At 36.9% G+C, this 18,559-nt stretch overlaps 1 protein-coding gene across 1 annotated transcript; it reads left to right on the top strand.

Moving 5' to 3' along the window:
• Positions 1-13,927: 13,927 nt before the first annotated feature.
• LOC124365348 lies at positions 13,928-14,901 on the top strand. Its single transcript, XM_046821323.1, has one exon. It carries the CDS (start codon positions 14,017-14,019, stop codon positions 14,899-14,901), a length of 885 nt encoding a protein of 294 aa, XP_046677279.1. The 5' UTR covers positions 13,928-14,016.
• Positions 14,902-18,559: the final 3,658 nt, after the last annotated feature.

Genomic DNA, 18,559 nt, shown 5'->3' with positions numbered 1-18,559 from the left:
ATCAGCTCGTGTGTTAGTTTTGTACTATCTGTGAAGTGCAAACACAACGGTAACAGAACAAATTTACAAATACAAAATTAAAGGTTATCATTAATAACACACAAGTTACGTTTATTTATTAATTACTGATACGCCGGAAGTCAACTCATGTTCGCTTGTATGCTGCACACCTGGTCTCAAAAAGTTTAAAATTTTGAATTAATGTTGTCGTTTACACAGAAACCGAATAAATTAAGAACGGTAAACATACAGTTCCTTTCAGGAATCTGTGAAATTATCGATATTACACGCGGCAGAAAAAGGACTGTTTGTAGTTTATTTTGTGTAATTTAATGTTAGCATCAGAATCGTACGACAGGTGACTTTTCATGAACCTTAAAAGTCTAAATTACATAAAAAGACATAAAATATAGATTGAAATCAAATATATAATAAATGAACATTAATTTTAAAATATGATACATTAAAAATGTATGAATTATATTAAGGTTTATACGTTCAATAATTTTATTTCTTGAGTTATAATAAATAGTATATATAATATAATAGATTAATAAATTGAAATATTTAAAAATACATCATATAATACAAGTTATATTTTTACAATTAAATAAATTGAATATTTGCGAGATTGGTTCTCTGTCAATGGGCTAGCCCTCCATGAATATGCCAAAGCCCTACATGAATTATAAATTTATAAAAAAAACTCTATATACTTCAGAATAAAAATAAAAATATGTAAATAAATAACAACAAATATAATAAATGAAATAGCAAATTAAACATATTGTTCTATTAATGATATACAGTATAAGACTTCTTATTGGCATTTTAATTATCCTGTTAAATAATAGAATGCCTTTTGCTCAATCCACTGACGTAGAATTTTTCTGAATTTACCTGGGCAAGTGATGTCTCGGAGATGCATACGTAACAAACTATACACCTTCGACTCCACGTACATAGGCAAACGTTCAAAGTTATTCTATACAGTACAGGTTTTATGACATGTTTATGTCTTGTGTTATGACTGTGGACTGTTTGTTTCTCCATAGATGTGTTAAGTTTTGATTTTACTGAACATGCTGTCTCCTAGATATAGTGGCTGTTAAGTGTTATATTTTTAGATTAAAGAAATTGGTTTTGCAATGGGCCGTGGAGATGTAGCTGCTAGAACTCTCATAGCCATAATGCCTTTTAAAGAATAAAGATATATCAGCATATCTAGAGACACCCCCCCCCTAATTCTAATAAACCATATGGGAGGAGATACAATAAGTACGGTAAAGCTTGGTTTTTAATGTTGTATATTCGTAAGGCATTTTTAAAGAAAAATTAAGGAAGAGAGATTTTTTATTTAAATGTGTGAATACCATTTAATTTATAATCTATTTCAATACCAAGGAATTTTGCAGATTCTTGGACTGATATATATATATCAATTGCATTAAAGTGTATGGATCTTAAGATACTGTTAAAATTCGTGTTTTTAGTTTAATAAGTTGGGATTTTGAAACATTCATGGAGGACTAGACAATTTACAGAGAACCAATCTCTCAAACATTCGAGTTCTGTCTCTACAATGTGTTTCATAAAGGCAGAGCTCTAGCCTTGCAAATCAATGTTGTGTCATCAGCATACTGGTGAACCTCCATTTGTGTTCAATCAACCAACTCATTTGAATATATTCTACCAGCTTCTTCTTATTGGAATCAAATGCTTAATTTATGAACAAACACTCCAATAATTAAGATTTAATTTTTTTTACAGAAATAAAATTCTTAATTATTGGAGTGTTTGTTCATAAATTATTCATTTGAATATGTAATGAAGAGAGAGGGTCCAAGAATGGTACCCTGTGGAACACCATATTCGAGAATACAAAAATGTTATTTCTTTAGGCCCTACTGGATTTTAAATAAAGATAGAGATAAGTAGGTAAACCGAAACTATAGGTAAACCAACCTAATTCTTCATTTTTTGTCGAAATGAAAGCAGTGGACAAAGGTTTCCTAGCTAATGTAAAACCCTTGGCGAATTTGATACCGACCCTTCCATAGTGATTTGGATCGCTCAGCCCACGGTGTATATATTCACTAGAAAATTCCGCTTCAGAATTATTAGACGAAATCACCTGAACCTGAAATGCGCGAGAGTGAAGTAGGCTACAATATCCAAGTAGACGTTATTATCCAATTTACCCGTACACGAGCCGTGTACAGTTATGGTGATAGTTTATCAAAGGCTAAGCAACATTAAGTTGAGACAAAGGGGGACCATTAATGAGAGCTATTAGCATAGTAACGATGAGGGCTCTGCGACGAGTGTAGTGACACTGCTGGCTGTTGACATCGGGGTCGGAGCGAGCGCTTCCTGCAGCGTTATAGGGTTGTATTTCTGACCTCTCCAGCGTGTTGGTATTTAATTTGATTTGTTGGTATTAGATTTGATTGTATTAGTTACACAGGATATAAATCATACAGCGAGGTGTGGTCAGTTCCGGGTTATTGTTCCTGTTAGTTCTGAGATCCGACGCTAGAGCTGCGCCACATAACTTCGATTGTTCAAACATTACTTTAGCCTCTCACTCCACAGATGGCAGTCCGAACGCTCAATATTCCGTGTCCCGATATTCAGCAATGGATGAATTATCTCTTGTGTACCTAATACAATCAAAAGTATTAGGCAGTTGCCAGGGGCGTACCTACTGGAGGCCAAGAACGTAGCTAGGAAAACTTTCTTTGGGAGGGGGGATCCAGGTAACTGTTATTTTCACGTAGTGGACAGAGAGTAAGGCTCTACTTTGTTCCTTAAAAAGTTTCTTTATTGAGAACGATCTTTCAGCAGCACATGACAGTAATACTGAATAATTTAAATAATAATAATTTTCTACTAGAAAAGTAATTGAAAACATTGCAAAAGGGGGGGGTTCAGACCCCTTAACCCTCTCGCGGGCTACGTCCTTGCTGGGGGCGTTGAAAGAATGGATCCCTCCAGTAGTGTCCTAAAAATAAATAATACATCTTTCAACAGGTAACAAAATAGTTTGAAAAACAGTAATTAACTGTTTTACTTTGAAATAGGCCTATTACATTAATTATTCAAAACCTTTCCCTGCTACTTTCCTCTCTTACTTGTAACACTCTTCTTTGCCAGTCGTAGCACAATATTGCACTGGCAATGGTGAATTTCCAATGGCCAAAGATGCACCAACTGAGATCGTGGTCAATTTTTAATGTGTCACCGTATTCAAGAAAGTTCGATAGAATCTTCAGATAAAAGACACATCTAAAGAATCTACATTGTCCCTATGTCCCTGTCTAAGATCTCTGTGTTGTGCTTTTGTCAGGCCCCACCTTGAGCTTACTGCAGTACTGTCTGGTCAGCCCATCAAGAATATCTTATTGACGATATGGACCGTATCCAGAGGAGATTCCTTCATCTGGTTGGACTGAAACTTGGGTTTGGATACCGGCATCTCCGCTCAATGACATTGCTGTTCTGTTCGGACTGAGGACTCTTGATGTCAGGCGTATGGCTCAGGATTTGTACCTGTACCAAATTACCTGTATCGAATTTTGAACGTGTTGGTCGACTGTCCAGAAATCCTTGGTTCGATAAATCTTCGTGTACCGTCTAACACTAGATCACAGGACCTGTTTGGACGTCTACATCATGCCGCTAACTACGATATGAACTCCACGATTAACCGAATGCAGAGACTTTGGGAATCTTGTTGCTGGAGACGTTGACTTCTTCCTTGATAGCATCGCCTCCTTTAAAAGAACTTCTTTGGCCATCCTAGAACAGCGTTACCCTTTCTCACTCTCATTTTCGCAACATAGCATGCTATTATTTATTAATTTATTTTGTAAAAAATACTGTATTTTTATAGTTATATATATTTTTATATTGCTATGTTATTGCTTCATATTTAACTGTTGTTATGTTATTGTTATCAAAGTATTTATTATTAAGTTATAATTTTTCAAATTATTCATTGCTGTTATTGCTATTCGAATTATTTAATTTATATCGTTTTTATTATATTATTTATTAATATATTGTTGCTATATATTATTTATTTTTATAACGTTGTTGACATGTTATAACTATATCTACATTCAAATTATTATTATTATTATTACTATGCTATTAATTCAAGTTATTCTGGTACTATAATCATCACTTTTTTCAACTGCTTTACTATTTATTATTGTAATCAGCTTTTTTCTATCTATGCAATCTGTGTATGTAATGGGTTTACCGTGAATAAATAAATAAATAAAGAGCACCAACCAAAGATGAGTCTTCAGGTGCTTCACCTCGTCAGTTCAGGTGTGAGGTATTTGTGCTCTAGGCTCCTGTGCAGTGATATCGCTTGGGTTTATCCTCTCCAGTCCGGACTTAGGGTCCACTTTAAACCTGAGGGAGAGGATAGATTTCCTCCGAAATGGTGATGTGGAGTGATCTCAGTTCGACACATGACTTTATTGAGGATACTGTTCTAAACTATTGCCCATTCCATCACTATTTTACTTGTTGGTACTTTTATGGCCATCCCAACCGAAAGTGCAAGCTACCCCACGGTTAGTGTCCATTGTTGTGACAACAGGCCGAGAGGGAATCCACTTTCCCTTTCTTGGCCTCCTCCCGACGACAGCGGGGTGTTTTGCGGGCTGTTAGTTCGTGTGTTCTTTTACTTGCCCCCAGCAACTCTTACGCTCGAACCACGTTTGATGCTCAAATATATTATAAATGTTCAGATTATCTTGGTTTTCAAACAGTATGTACGACAAATAAGTGTTCTCTAGAGGAAAGATCCTCAAGTATTAAGTATTTTGGAATTCATGTTGACAGAGACATAAATTGGAAAGTTCATGTCAATAATTTAAAAAATAAAATCAATAATACCGTACAACATTATGCAATGAAAGGGATTTACGTATGTTATTTTTTTCTCTAATACAGAGCCGAATTGAACATGGAATCACATTTTGGGACAGCACTGGAGAAACTTACTTAAACATAATATATTATCACAGAAACATGTAATCAGATTACTTTTAAATAAAAAAAAGATTCAGCGTTCTCGTCCACTTTTTGTAAAACTAAAATTTTGCCAGTTAAGTACACTTTTGTTTATAAAGTTTTAAAAATATGTTTTTGTAAAAGTGTTAACATGCCACAAAATTCGTTAAAATATAAACAAAAAGTAAAAGCAAAACTCTAAATACATACAAACTAAAAATTCATCTTAAATACATAGAATAACAAAAAATAATAAATTACTTAATAATTTATGTTTTATTATTGAAAAAGCATTAATAATTAAGTAATACGTTTAAGTGTGTGTGTGTGTGTGTGTGTGTGTGTGTGTGTGTGTGTGTGTGTGTGTGTGTGTGTGTGTGTGTGTGTGTGTGTGTGTGTGTGTGTGTGTGTGTGTGTGTGTGTGTGTGTGTGTGTCTTAGAAAAATTGGTCAGCTTCACAATGCATCATATCTAAATAAAACTTTTTTTCATGAAAAACTTAGATAAATAAAATGTCCTTACCGAGTCCAACCAAAAAGTAAAAGCAGTGAAGCTGACCAATAAGCCATAAATGGCTTAATTATTAAGTAATTTATTATGTCTGGTTATTCTGTGTATTTAGGATTAATTTTTAGTCATATGTATTTAGAGTGTTGCTTTTTACTTTTTGGTCAGACTCGGACAAAGACATTTTATTTATCTACGTTTTTCATGTCAAAAGGTTTTATTTAGATATGATGATTGTATTTAAGAAATTGCTAAGTTATTTTTCTAATTGAGAATAATAAGAATTCATTTATTACGTATTAATGTTACAAGGCTTGTCCAGTGGCATTACCTTAGAAACGCTAAATATTTCCCTAATCTCATAGAATTTCACTCAAAAAAAAAAAAAAAAAAAAAAAAAAAAAAAAAAAAAAAAAAAAAAACTAAGTCTTCCGTACCACTTTACTTTGAACTCTCTCACCCTTAACAATTCACTCTGCACTACGTATGTAGGGGTTCATTGGTCTATGTAAAATGGGATTCCCACATAAATAGGTTGGCTAAACATCCCAACTCAGCAACATTTTTCCTGAGGTTGTTATCGACCTTTACATCTAGGGAGACTCTCAGACTGGGTAACTGGCTTTTTTCAGTCACAGATTGGTTACTGCATTATTTTCTGTAGTGCAAAAATATTTAACAGAATTTTCTGCATCCAAAAGAGGGCACTGAGGATCGTCTGAGGGTTGGACCAACGGGACAGTTGTGGGGAGATTTTCGATCAAGTGGCACCCTCACTCTTGCCATCCTGCTAGTTTACCTCACAGTAATTTTTGTCTTTCAAAATAAACATATTTTTCAGTTCTTGACACAATAATAATACAAGACACAAAGACAATCTTGTAGTGGACAGATATCGACTGTCGTTAACTTTGAAGTCAGTTTTCTTTTTTGGACCTATATTGTTTAATTCGGTACCAAATAGTTTAAAGAAACTTAATTTAAAATCTCTGAAAAACACTTAAAAAGCTACTTGGTCGAGAGAGCTTTCAATAGCCTTTGGGAGGCCCTTGATGAACTGACGACCTAAGGTCTGCGGGTTAGAAGCCCCTATAGTACAGACGGGCTCTCCTATGAATTTTATTTAATATTATATAAATCTTGTTACTCTTTATCTATTCATTTTCCACTGATGTAATGTTTTGATGTTTATTGCTTATTGACGTATTATATTTGAGACACAAAATCTGATCAGAGTTCTATTTTGTTGATAAAGAAGTTAGAAGTCTGAAGTAAAGCAAGTGATAGCTACGCCTTGCCTTCGCTACGTGTTACAAAAAAGTAGTCCTACACTTCGTTTCAATTATTGAAATCCATCATCTTATTCAGGTGGAAAATGGACCCTAAGATATTAAAAATCTAAAAAATGAAGCAATGCACTGCCGCTCAAAGCTTAATTAATTAAGTGATGTCTGACGAACTGCGTGAAGTCCAGACTGGATAGAATGAACCAAGTAGCCTAGGGCACAAACACGTCACGACCGAACTGACGAGGTGAAGCAACTGAATAAGAGGGTAGATTTTAAACCTTGAAACGTAGTGTTAATCTTTTTGTAACATAATTAAAGACAAATGTCCGAATTCATATTGCCCTTTCAAATCTTCCATCGACAATCACAAACTTTAAACAAAGATTTGGTAGCTGTCCTTCATAGATGTGAACTATATATTATAAAAACTTTAGACTGATTTGTCTTTGGAGCCAATCTGATGCGGTATTATCACTCTTTATCAGTCAATAGAGATGGAACTCTTTACTTGAACAAGAGTTGTATGGCCCTCGGTACAAACCCGACGAGGTATTATCATCCTTGTCAGTCAATAGAGATGGAACTCTTTACTGGAACAAGAGTTGTATGGCCCTTGGTACAAACCCGACGAGGTATTATCACCATTGTCAGTCAATAGAGATGGAACTCTTTACTTGAACAAGAGTTGTATAGCCTTCGGAACAAATCTGATGAGGTATTATCACCCTTGTCAGTCAATAGAGATGGAACTCTTTACTGGAACAAGAGTTGTATGGCCCTCGGTACAAACCCGATGAGGTATTATCACCCTTGTCAGTCAATAGAGATGGAACTCTTTACTTGAACAAGAGTTGTATGGCCCTCGGTACAAACCCGACGAGGTATTATCACCCTTGTCAGTCAATAGAGATGGAACTCTTTACGTGAACAAGAGTTGTATGGCCCTCGGTACAAACCCGACGAGGTATTATCACCATTGTCAGTCAATAGAGATGGAACTCTTTACTTGAACAAGAGTTGTATGGCCCTCGGTACAAACCCGACGAGGTATTATCACCATTGTCAGTCAATAGAGATGGAACTCTTTACTTGAACAAGAGTTGTATGGCCCTCGGTACAAACCCGACGAGGTATTATCACCATTGTCAGTCAATAGAGATGGAACTCTTTACTGGAACAAGAGTTATATGGCCCTCGGTACAAAACCCGACGAGGTATTATCACCATTGTCAGTCAATAGAGATGGAAATCTTTACTGGAACAAGAGTTGTATGGCCCTCGGTACAAACCCGACGAGGTATTATCACCATTGTCAATCAATATAGATGGAACTCTTTACTGGAACGAGAGTTGTATGGCACTCGGTACAAACCCGATGAGGTATTATCACCATTGTCAGTCAATAGATATGGAACTCTTTACTGGAACAAGAGTTGTATGGCCCTCGGTACAAACCCGATGAGGTATTATCACCCTTGTCAGTCAATAGAGATGGAACTCTTTACTTGAACAAGAGTTGTATGGCCCTCGGTACAAACCCGATGAGGTATTATCACCCTTGTCAGTCAATAGAGATGGAACTCTTTACTGGAACAAGAGTTGTATGGCCCTCGGTACAAACCCGATGAGGTATTATCACCCTTGTCAGTCAATAGAGATGGAACTCTTTACTGGAACAAGAGTTGTATGGCCCTCGGTACAAACCCGATGAGGTATTATCACCCTTGTCAGTCAATAGAAATGGAACTCTTTACTGGAACAAGAGTTGTATGGCCCTCGGTACAAACCCGACGAGGTATTATCACCATTGTCAGTCAATAGAGATGGAAATCTTTACTGGAACAAGAGTTGTATGGCCCTCTCGGTACAAACCCGACGAGGTATTATCACCATTGTCAATCAATAGAGATGGAACTCTTTACTGGAACGAGAGTTGTATGGCACTTCGGTACAAACCCGATGAGGTATTATCACCATTGTCAGTCAATAGATATGGAACTCTTTACTGGAACAAGAGTTGTATGGCCCTCGGTACAAACCCGATGAGGTATTATCACCCTTGTCAGTCAATAGAGATGGAACTCTTTACTTGAACAAGAGTTGTATGGCCCTCGGTACAAACCCGATGAGGTATTATCACCCTTGTCAGTCAATAGAGATGGAACTCTTTACTTGAACAAGAGTTGTATGGCCCTCGGTACAAACCCGATGAGGTATTATCACCCTTGTCAGTCAATAGAGATGGAACTCTTTACTTGAACAAGAGTTGTATGGCCCTCGGTACAAACCCGATGAGGTATTATCACCCTTGTCAGTCAATAGAGATGGAACTCTTTACTTGAACAAGAGTTGTATGGCCCTCGGTACAAACCCGATGAGGTATTATCACCATTGTCAGTCAATAGAGATGGAACTCTTTACTTGAACAAGAGTTGTATGGCCCTCGGTACAAACCCGATGAGGTATTATCACCCTTGTCAGTCAATAGAGATGGAACTCTTTACTTGAACAAGAGTTGTATGGCCTTCGGTACAAACCCGATGAGGTATTATCACCCTTGTCAGTCAATAGAGATGGAACTCTTTACTTGAACAAGAGTTGTATGGCCTTCGGTACAAATCTGATGAGGTATTATCACCCTTGTTCAGTCAATAGAGATGGAACTCTTTACTTGAACAAGAGTTGTATGGCCTTCGGTACAAATCTGATGAGGTATTATCACCATTGTCAGTCAATAGAGATGGAACTCTTTACTTGAACAAGAGTTGTATGGCCTTCGGTACAAATCTGATGAGGTATTATCACCCTTGTTCAGTCAATAGAGATGGAACTCTTTACTTGAACAAGAGTTGTATGGCCTTCGGTACAAATCTGATGAGGTATTATCACCATTGTTCAGTCAATAGAGATGGAACTCTTTACTTGAACAAGAGTTGTATGGCCTTCGGTACAAATCTGATGAGGTATTATCACCATTGTTCAGTCAATAGAGATGGAACTCTTTACTTGAACAAGAGTTGTATGGCCTTCGGTACAAATCTGATGAGGTATTATCACCCTTGTCAGTCAATAGAGATGGAACTCTTTACTTGAACAAGAGTTGTATGGCCCTCGGTACAAACCCGACGAGGTATTACCATTGTCAGTCCATTGTCATAGAGATGGAACTCTTTACTGGAACAAGAGTTGTATGGCCCTCGGTACAAAACCCGATGAGGTATTATCACCCTTGTCAGTCAATAGAGATGGAACTCTTTACTTGAACAAGAGTTGTATGGCCCTCGGTACAAACCCGATGAGGTATTATCACCCTTGTCAGTCAATAGAGATGGAAATCTTTACTTGAACAAGAGTTTTATAGTCCTCGGTACAAACCCCGACGAGGTATTATCACCCTTGTCAGTCAATAGAGATGGAACTCTTTACTGGAACAAGAGTTGTATGGCCCTCGGTACAAACCCGACGAGGTATTATCACCATTGTCAATCAATATAGATGGAACTCTTTACTGAACGAAGAGTTGTATGGCACTTCGGTACAAACCCGATGATGAGGTATTATCACCCTTGTCAGTCAATAGAGATGGAACTCTTTACTGAACAAGAGTTGTATGGCCCTCGGTACAAACCCGACGAGGTATTATCACCATTGTCAGTCAATAGAGATGGAACTCTTTACTTGAACAAGAGTTGTATGGCCCACGGTACAAACCCGAACGAGATATTATCACCCTTGTCAGTCAATAGAGATGGAACTCTTTACTTGAACAAGAGTTGTATGGCCTTCGGAACAAATCTGATGAGGTATTATCACCCTTGTTCAGTCAATAGAGATGGAACTCTTTACTTGAACAAGAGTTGTATGGCCCTCGGTACAGACACGACGAGTTATTATCATCCTTGTCAGTCAATAGAGATGGAACTCTTTACTTGGAACAAGAGTTGTATGGCCCTTCAGTACAAACCCGACGAGGTTATTATCATCCTTGTCAGTCAATAGAGATGGAACTCTTTACTGGAACAAGAGTTGTATGGCCCTCGGTACAAACCCGACGAGGTTATTATCATCCTTGTCAGTCAATAGAGATGGAACTCTTTACTGGAACAAGAGTTGTATGGCCCTCGGTACAAACCCGACGAGTTATTATCATCCTTGTCAGTCAATAGAGATGGAACTCTTTACTGGAACAAGAGTTGTATGGCCCTCGGTACAAACCCGATGAGGTATTATCACCCTTGTTCAGTCAATAGAGATGGAACTCTTTACTTGAACAAGAGTTGTATGGCCTTCGGAACAAATCTGATGAGGTATTATCACCCTTGTTCAGTCAATAGAGATGGAACTCTTTACTTGAACAAGAGTTGTATGGCCTTCGGAACAAATCTGATGAGGTATTATCACCCTTGTTCAGTCAATAGAGATGGAACTCTTTACTTGAACAAGAGTTGTATGGCCCTTCGGAACAAACCCTGATGAGGTATTATCACCCTTGTCAGTCAATAGAGATGGAACTCTTTACTTGAACAAGAGTTGTATGGCCCTCGGTACAAACCCGATGAGGTATTATCACCCTTGTTCAGTCAATAGAGATGGAACTCTTTACTTGAACAAGAGTTGTATGGCCTTCGGAACAAATCTGATGAGGTATTATCACCCTTGTTCAGTCAATAGAGATGGAACTCTTTACTTGAACAAGAGTTGTATGGCCTTCGGAACAAATCTGATGAGGTATTATCACCCTTGTTCAGTCAATAGAGATGGAACTCTTTACTTGAACAAGAGTTGTATGGCCTTCGGAACAAATCGAGGAGATATTATCACCCTTGATCAGTCAATATTGACCAATCAATGGTATAATACCTCATCAGATACTTTACAAAGGCAAAATTAATTTTTGTTCAACTAGTGAGCTAGTAGTGCATGAATTAAGGAAGTAATGCAATTTTATTAACGTATATTTACTTGAAAATGGTTTTATATCAAATACAAAATTTTGTATGTTTAATTTGAAACATGTAAATATTTTATATTACAATAAGTTTTAATTAGAAACTTTTCTAGTTGTAGGACTAAAGTAGCAGTCTAACGTTCCTATTATATATAGTTCACATCTGTTGCGGGGACGGTTAGCGGGCTACCCGAGTGTATCAAGTGCGGGCAAGATAACCCGTAACAATGTTCACCTTGAAGAGTAGGAACTCAAGAGATGACTCGGTACATCGGGTTAAAAATAAGTTTATTGAAAATAGTCACTTGGCACAACTCTGTTCACAACATGTAAAATGAGAACACCTGTATAAAATTACTACTGAGAATAAACTATTAACATCATACTTTGTGGTACTTAGGTTTCACAATTCCAACATCTAACTATTCTGCCTACTACCGCGACCGGTTCCTCGCTGTGCAGTCTGCGGAGACTGATCCCAACACCGTGACCGTTCCTCACTGTGCAGTCTGCGGAGACTGATAAGAGAATATGGATGTTGATATCGAGAATTATGTAAAGACGTGTGTAAAATGTAATCTGAAGACAGCCACGAGAGATGAGAAGGCACCTGTTCCCATGCAATTAACTACACCAGTTACACGACCTTTTCAGAAAGTAGCTCTAGATGTAGTCGGTCCACTCACTAAAACACATGCAGGGAATCAGTACATACTTACATTTCAGGATCATTTTACTAAATATCCAGAAGCATTTGCTATTCCAGATCAGAAAGCCGAACCCATTGCTAGAGTATTCGTAGAAGAAGTAATTTGCAGGCACGGTACACCAGAAAAACTCTTAACAGATTTAGGATCAAATTTCACAAGTGAAGTTTTAAAAGAAACGTGTAAACTATTAAAAATAGAAAAAATCCAAACAACTGCTTACCATCCACAGTCTAATGGGATATTAGAGAGAAGTCACCAATCAATTATGTCACATCTAAAATGTTTTGTAGAAAAGGATCAAAAGGATTGGGATACTAGGCTACCGTATGTCATGATGGTATACAGGAGCACACCTCATGGTACTACTAGGTACTCTCCGTATTACTTACAACACGGTAGGGAAATGAGATTACCCACTGATTGGATGAGAAAGGAACTTCAACCTGATCTATCTGAAGATGACTTCGTAAACGAAATAAAGAGAAGACTACAAATAGCTTATCACAATGCTAACCAGCACATAGAGAAGTCTAAAGAAAATAGTAAGGCTCAGTACGATAAGAAGGCGAAAGAAAAGAATTCAATGAAGTCAATGATTTGGTGTTGTTACACTCACCACAAGTGAAGAGAGGAAGAAGCAAAAAATTAAGTATGCCATGGATAGGACCTTACAAAATTATAGAGATAAATAGCGATGTGAATGTAACTATCAAGAAAAGGAGGCAGGAATATAAAGTTCACATAAACAGAATAAAACACTTCAGAGACAGGAACTAAAACAAGTTTTTGGTGGGAGTGTTCCTCTTGACCTTACCTGAAGGGAGCACCAAACGCTACCGAATTGAAGGACTAGATGACCGACCAGGATTGTATTTCTCGAAGGAATTTTCCTTTTTGTTAGCCACAGAATTTTGGACCATTGCAATTGACACAAATTTAGAGCACTTAGAAGAAAAACTGACACAACTGGAAGCGATATGGAATGAAACTATGGCGTTAAAGAATGCTTCCTTGGGATCTACATGGACAGAAGCACATTTTCAGCAGACTAGAGACAATATGAAGAATACCGGACTGAAGATCAAGAGACTGTACGAAGTCATAGGCACTGAACCTGTGACGACAAACAGACGAAAACGAGGACTGTTTAACACAATAGGAATTGGAATGAAGACTTTGTTTGGAACCATGGACAACGACGACGCAGAGTACTACAATGAAAAAATTGCCACAATGGACTTAAATCAGCACAGGGTTTACCAGCTAGAAAGAGACCAGCTTACAGTAGTTAGACATGCTATTTCAGACATAACACATACTTTTAAGGACCTTAGAACAAATCAAGATACGTACAATAATTAAGACTCAAAACTATCTAGAACAGTTGCAGAAGCTTACCAAGCGTAAAGTATTTAGTATAGACGAACGGATGAAATTGCATTTCAGAGTTCTCGGAGCTTTACAAATAATAGATTTGATATGTAAAGATGTTGACAGTGTAGTTACTGATTTATACTTAGGTATAGATGGAATGAGAAACAATCAATTGAGTTCACTTTTAGTTGCACCTGATGAATTGATTAAGTACTTGAAAGATATTAACTCGCAATTGAAAACTGGTTCCACACTTCCACTTGTTGTCACTGAGCACACCATTCATGAGTACTATAGTTTAATTAGAGTGAGTGCATGGTTAGTCGATAACCACGTGATAAGATTCTTTTTGAATATCCCCTTGAAAAACAATGACAGACTTTACAACCTGTATAAAGTATTACCTGTGCCAACTGGAACGCCTGGAGCAGAGAAGAACCATCTGTACACGTATGTCCAGCCACATACGGACTACATAGCTGTCTCAACGGATGAACAGAGGTATATCCCCATGACTCGATGCCAAGTTAATGATTGTAAAGGTAAAACTGTTAAGATGTGTGTAGGACCAAACGTAGTAAACAACCTTGCCAGTGGTCAAGACACCTGTGAATCTGCGTACTTCAGGCAGATTACACCGCCCAAAGAGTTGTGCGACACTCGTCTATCTTACGTAGCAACCTCAATATGGACGGAGATACCAGGAACTGACCGATGGATATTTGTCTTACCAAGAGAAGAGGTGATGACATTTACGTGTCCAGGGACCGACGGTCTCCCGGAGCACGAAGGAACGGAATATGTCCAAGGGACCGGACTTCTGACTCTACCCACTAAATGTGAAATGTTTGGATCATCATTTAGAATATATAGCAAAATTGTATATAAAAGTAAAATAGATAGTAATGTTAGTAGCGTAATTAGGATTCCTAAGAAAAATGATCGTTTAGTAGTTTTAGATGATAGCTCTTATAAAAAATATATCCAAAAAACTAAAGAACGTTACAGCACACGTCAGATTTGTATCCACTACCCTAAATGATCTGAAAAACAGTGAGCATTAGATTAGATGAATTGGATTCACTCTTACACAAATATGAGCCGAACAATGATGTGGATTATGTAAAAAATTCTATTCCTCTCTTTGCCTTGTTCATAATTGCAATTTTAGTGATATGGCGTTGTAAACTTTGTACATTTTGTCTAAAAAGTAAGAAACAGTATTTGCCTATAAGTTTTAGAAAACCTGAAGAAAACAAAACAGTTGATGTCGAGGTTGAATTAGATGATCTACCATTAGAAGATAGGATAAAGATATCAAAAAGAAATAAAACCAAAAACTAAAGAACGATGTATCATAGGAATGACACCTCATTATTTTTTAAGGGGGGAGGTGTTGTATAGTAACATTATTTTGTAATCATATTAGTATGTAAGAACAGGTAGCCATGATTGTATGTATTATTTAATGTGTATCAATAACTGGAATAGGCCCTAGTGTTAGCGTGAGAAGAGTAGACGTTAGATAAGTAATAGATATACAACATTATCATTAACAAATTGTCACTGCTCACACAGCAATCTACAGATCATTAGCAATTTGGACAATGATATGTACAGAGCGATAATCGCTCTTAATGGGTTGTGTGAGCAGTGACAATTTGTTAATGATAATGTTGTATATCTATTACTTATCTAACGTCTACTCTTCTCACGCTAACACTATTCCAGTTATTGATACACATTAAATAATACATACAATCATGGCTACATGTTCTTACATACTAATATGATTACAAAATAATGTTACCATACAACACATCCATGAAAAACAGCTGTTAGTTCTTTATTTAAATTTGTTATTGTCGATGGAAGATTTGAAAGGGCGATATGAATTCGGACATTTTCTAATTATGTTACAAAAAGATGTTTTCGGAATAAATACGATGAGGTATTATCACTAACATCTATCAATAGAGGTGGAACTCACTACTTGAACGAGAATTGCGTGGTCTTCAGAACAAATCTGATTATGTCTTATGATCTTTGACTGATAGTAGCTTACACCATAACAGATTCACTATCACATTTTTAGGCTAACATGTTTAGTCTTCTTAATCCTAACTACATTTATTGTCATATTAGCAGTATAAATTTTCCCATATGAAACTATATTTTGGACATAAATGATAACCATTAGTATTAACAGATATTCGTACTTTTACAATTCATTAGCATTGAGATAGCCTACTAGGTTTTTGAGTGAAACGTTTATAGCCTATATTTGAGATGAGTTCCTATTTATAACAGAGATTTTAACTTTATCCCCATGTTAAAAGCGGAGACTCAGATGCGCGGCCGGCAGCTGAGTGGCATGTCCTCTTAAGAGCCGATTTTACTGGCAGCCATCTTGATTGTAGCCCCATAAGAACTACGTTGAACCTCACGCACCTTTACGACCTTGTTTTTAGTCATATAAATGTCACAGAGATGTCTCATTTTAAAGATATGATCACTTCTCATCCAAACGCTTTTTTATTATTCGATATTTTGCGGGTTATTCAGAAGAAATCTTAAAATTTATACTTCATCAATTATATTCTCAATAAGTACATAAACTTTATAAGAAAACTAAAAGTATAAGAATGTTTATTGATTATAACTCATCATTAAAATTATATATCTCCCATAAACTACATATAATCAAAATAAGGGCATACAAGTATATGTGGTTTAGCATTGTTCTTACCTACTATATTCGAACTACCTATTCAATATCTGCAGAGATTGCATTCCATAGGGTGAAGAGCAGAGAAAGTCCCATTCTGTTCAGGAATGAACTGGAGGGCAATGATTGGCAAATAAAATGTGTGCACAAATACAATATAAGTGTTGGAAATATGGTGTCTCAAACGTTTAGGACTGCTTATTTTGTTTGTTTGTTTGTTTTTTGTTTGGTTCCTAATCTTTGACATGATTTGTTTGGTTATAAAAGTAATTAACGGATATGTTGGGAATAACAAACCTCCGTTGTAAGAGACTCTTAAGAGTCGGCTGTATTGGTAGTTGTATTTATTTCAGTCCTATAAGAACAATATTCACTCTTTTAATGCCAATGATTGCATTAAATCCCCCATCAAATAGGCAATAGCAAAAATATAGCAAAAAATTAGACTCAAATCGAAAATGTATTTTTTAAATATAAATACGACTTGATACCTATACATGAAAATATGAAATAATTTAAATAAAAACCAATGAATAACATTTAAAAGGACAACCATTATGAAGATTCTGGTGGAGATAAAAATATTACTGATGATAACATTAGTGAATACATTTTTTCCAGGGATAAAACCAGACAGTAAAACATCTTCTGTCAGACTGTTTTCCGACAACTACCAAGAAAAACTACACTAATCCTTATGTGCCATCATTATTTACGCAAAATTTGTGTTAGTGCTAATAATAAATTAACGTGTATCCTTAATGGATTTTGTAGCCTATTAATGTAATAACAATATATTGAAAATTATCTTTTTACAACATAGTTGTCGTGTAATAATATAGTATATACACATTTTATAAATTTTCTGTTTTTTTATCTTCTTGCATTTTTCAAAAGGTGAAAATGTAAACCATAGGCTAGTATTAAAAAAAAATAATTAAATTTTTAAAATTGCAATGTTACAGCTTTTCGGGAAAAGAGCAGGCCTATACAATAAAAAATTATAATTTATTATGTTTGCTGTACTATTTTTACAGTTATATTGTGTGAGTCATTAAACCACCTTTACATTGATAGTTGACAGTTCATAAGTAAATTAAGGTACCTAGTCGAAATTTGGGCTTTCTCCTTTAGTAATATTAACAAGCCAAAGAACGTTGTATTGTACCAGGCAAAGTAAGGACTAATAAGCCCTCTCTAACACTTAACCTGGGGACCAACGACTTAATGATGACTTCCGAACCACCACGAAAGGCCAGGCGGGCGGTCTGCTCGCAAGGACAGGATCGCTAAGTGGGTCACCCACCCAAGTAGTAGCCGCGCTCCACATGCTTGATACGGTTATCTTGCTACAACCGCCGTATCCGATACACTGTGTCATGGGTATTACGCAAGGAAGTCAAACCGATTTTTAAGTGGAAAGTAAAGCATACATCATTTCATGCTCCACTAAACGGCATCGGTTTGTGGTTAGTTTATAGTCGCTTAAACTTCTCTTTCGAGAAGCCGACAATCCATTACGTGCTGGGCAGTATAATTCAGATCGGTTATGTCGTTCCACATGTGGGGGCAGCTGTTTGTCGCCAACATCTCGCCCAAAACAAAAAGGGACGAGTTTCGGCAATAGCCGGGACGTCTGTAAAGACCACAAACCGTTTTTCTGGCCACTTTCAGCACACTAATCACCGGGGGCGCGTGACTTTCTCTCGTTACGTCGCGTCGCTTACTTCTCCGCCGAATGTGTACGCTATAAACCGCTAATGTGCAATTAAACAGAGCAAGAAATGACTTTTGACAGGGTGACCACGGGAGAACAAAAGGGAAAAGCTGGCGACACGATACGGACCACACATAGAGGTTATGTTGTCGCCCGGCCACGCCCCCTCCCCGCCACTCGGTGGCCACGCCCCTGGGCGGGACCTACCGTCCTGCCGTCTACCGGTCGACGCGCGCACCACCACACGACCCGCCA

The sequence above is a fragment of the Homalodisca vitripennis genome, chromosome 6, assembly GCF_021130785.1.
Source record: "Homalodisca vitripennis isolate AUS2020 chromosome 6, UT_GWSS_2.1, whole genome shotgun sequence".
Taxonomy (NCBI): Eukaryota; Metazoa; Arthropoda; class Insecta; order Hemiptera; family Cicadellidae; genus Homalodisca; species Homalodisca vitripennis.
The sequence above is the reverse complement of the archived record's forward strand: the minus strand, read 5'-3'. Positions and strand labels throughout refer to the sequence as shown.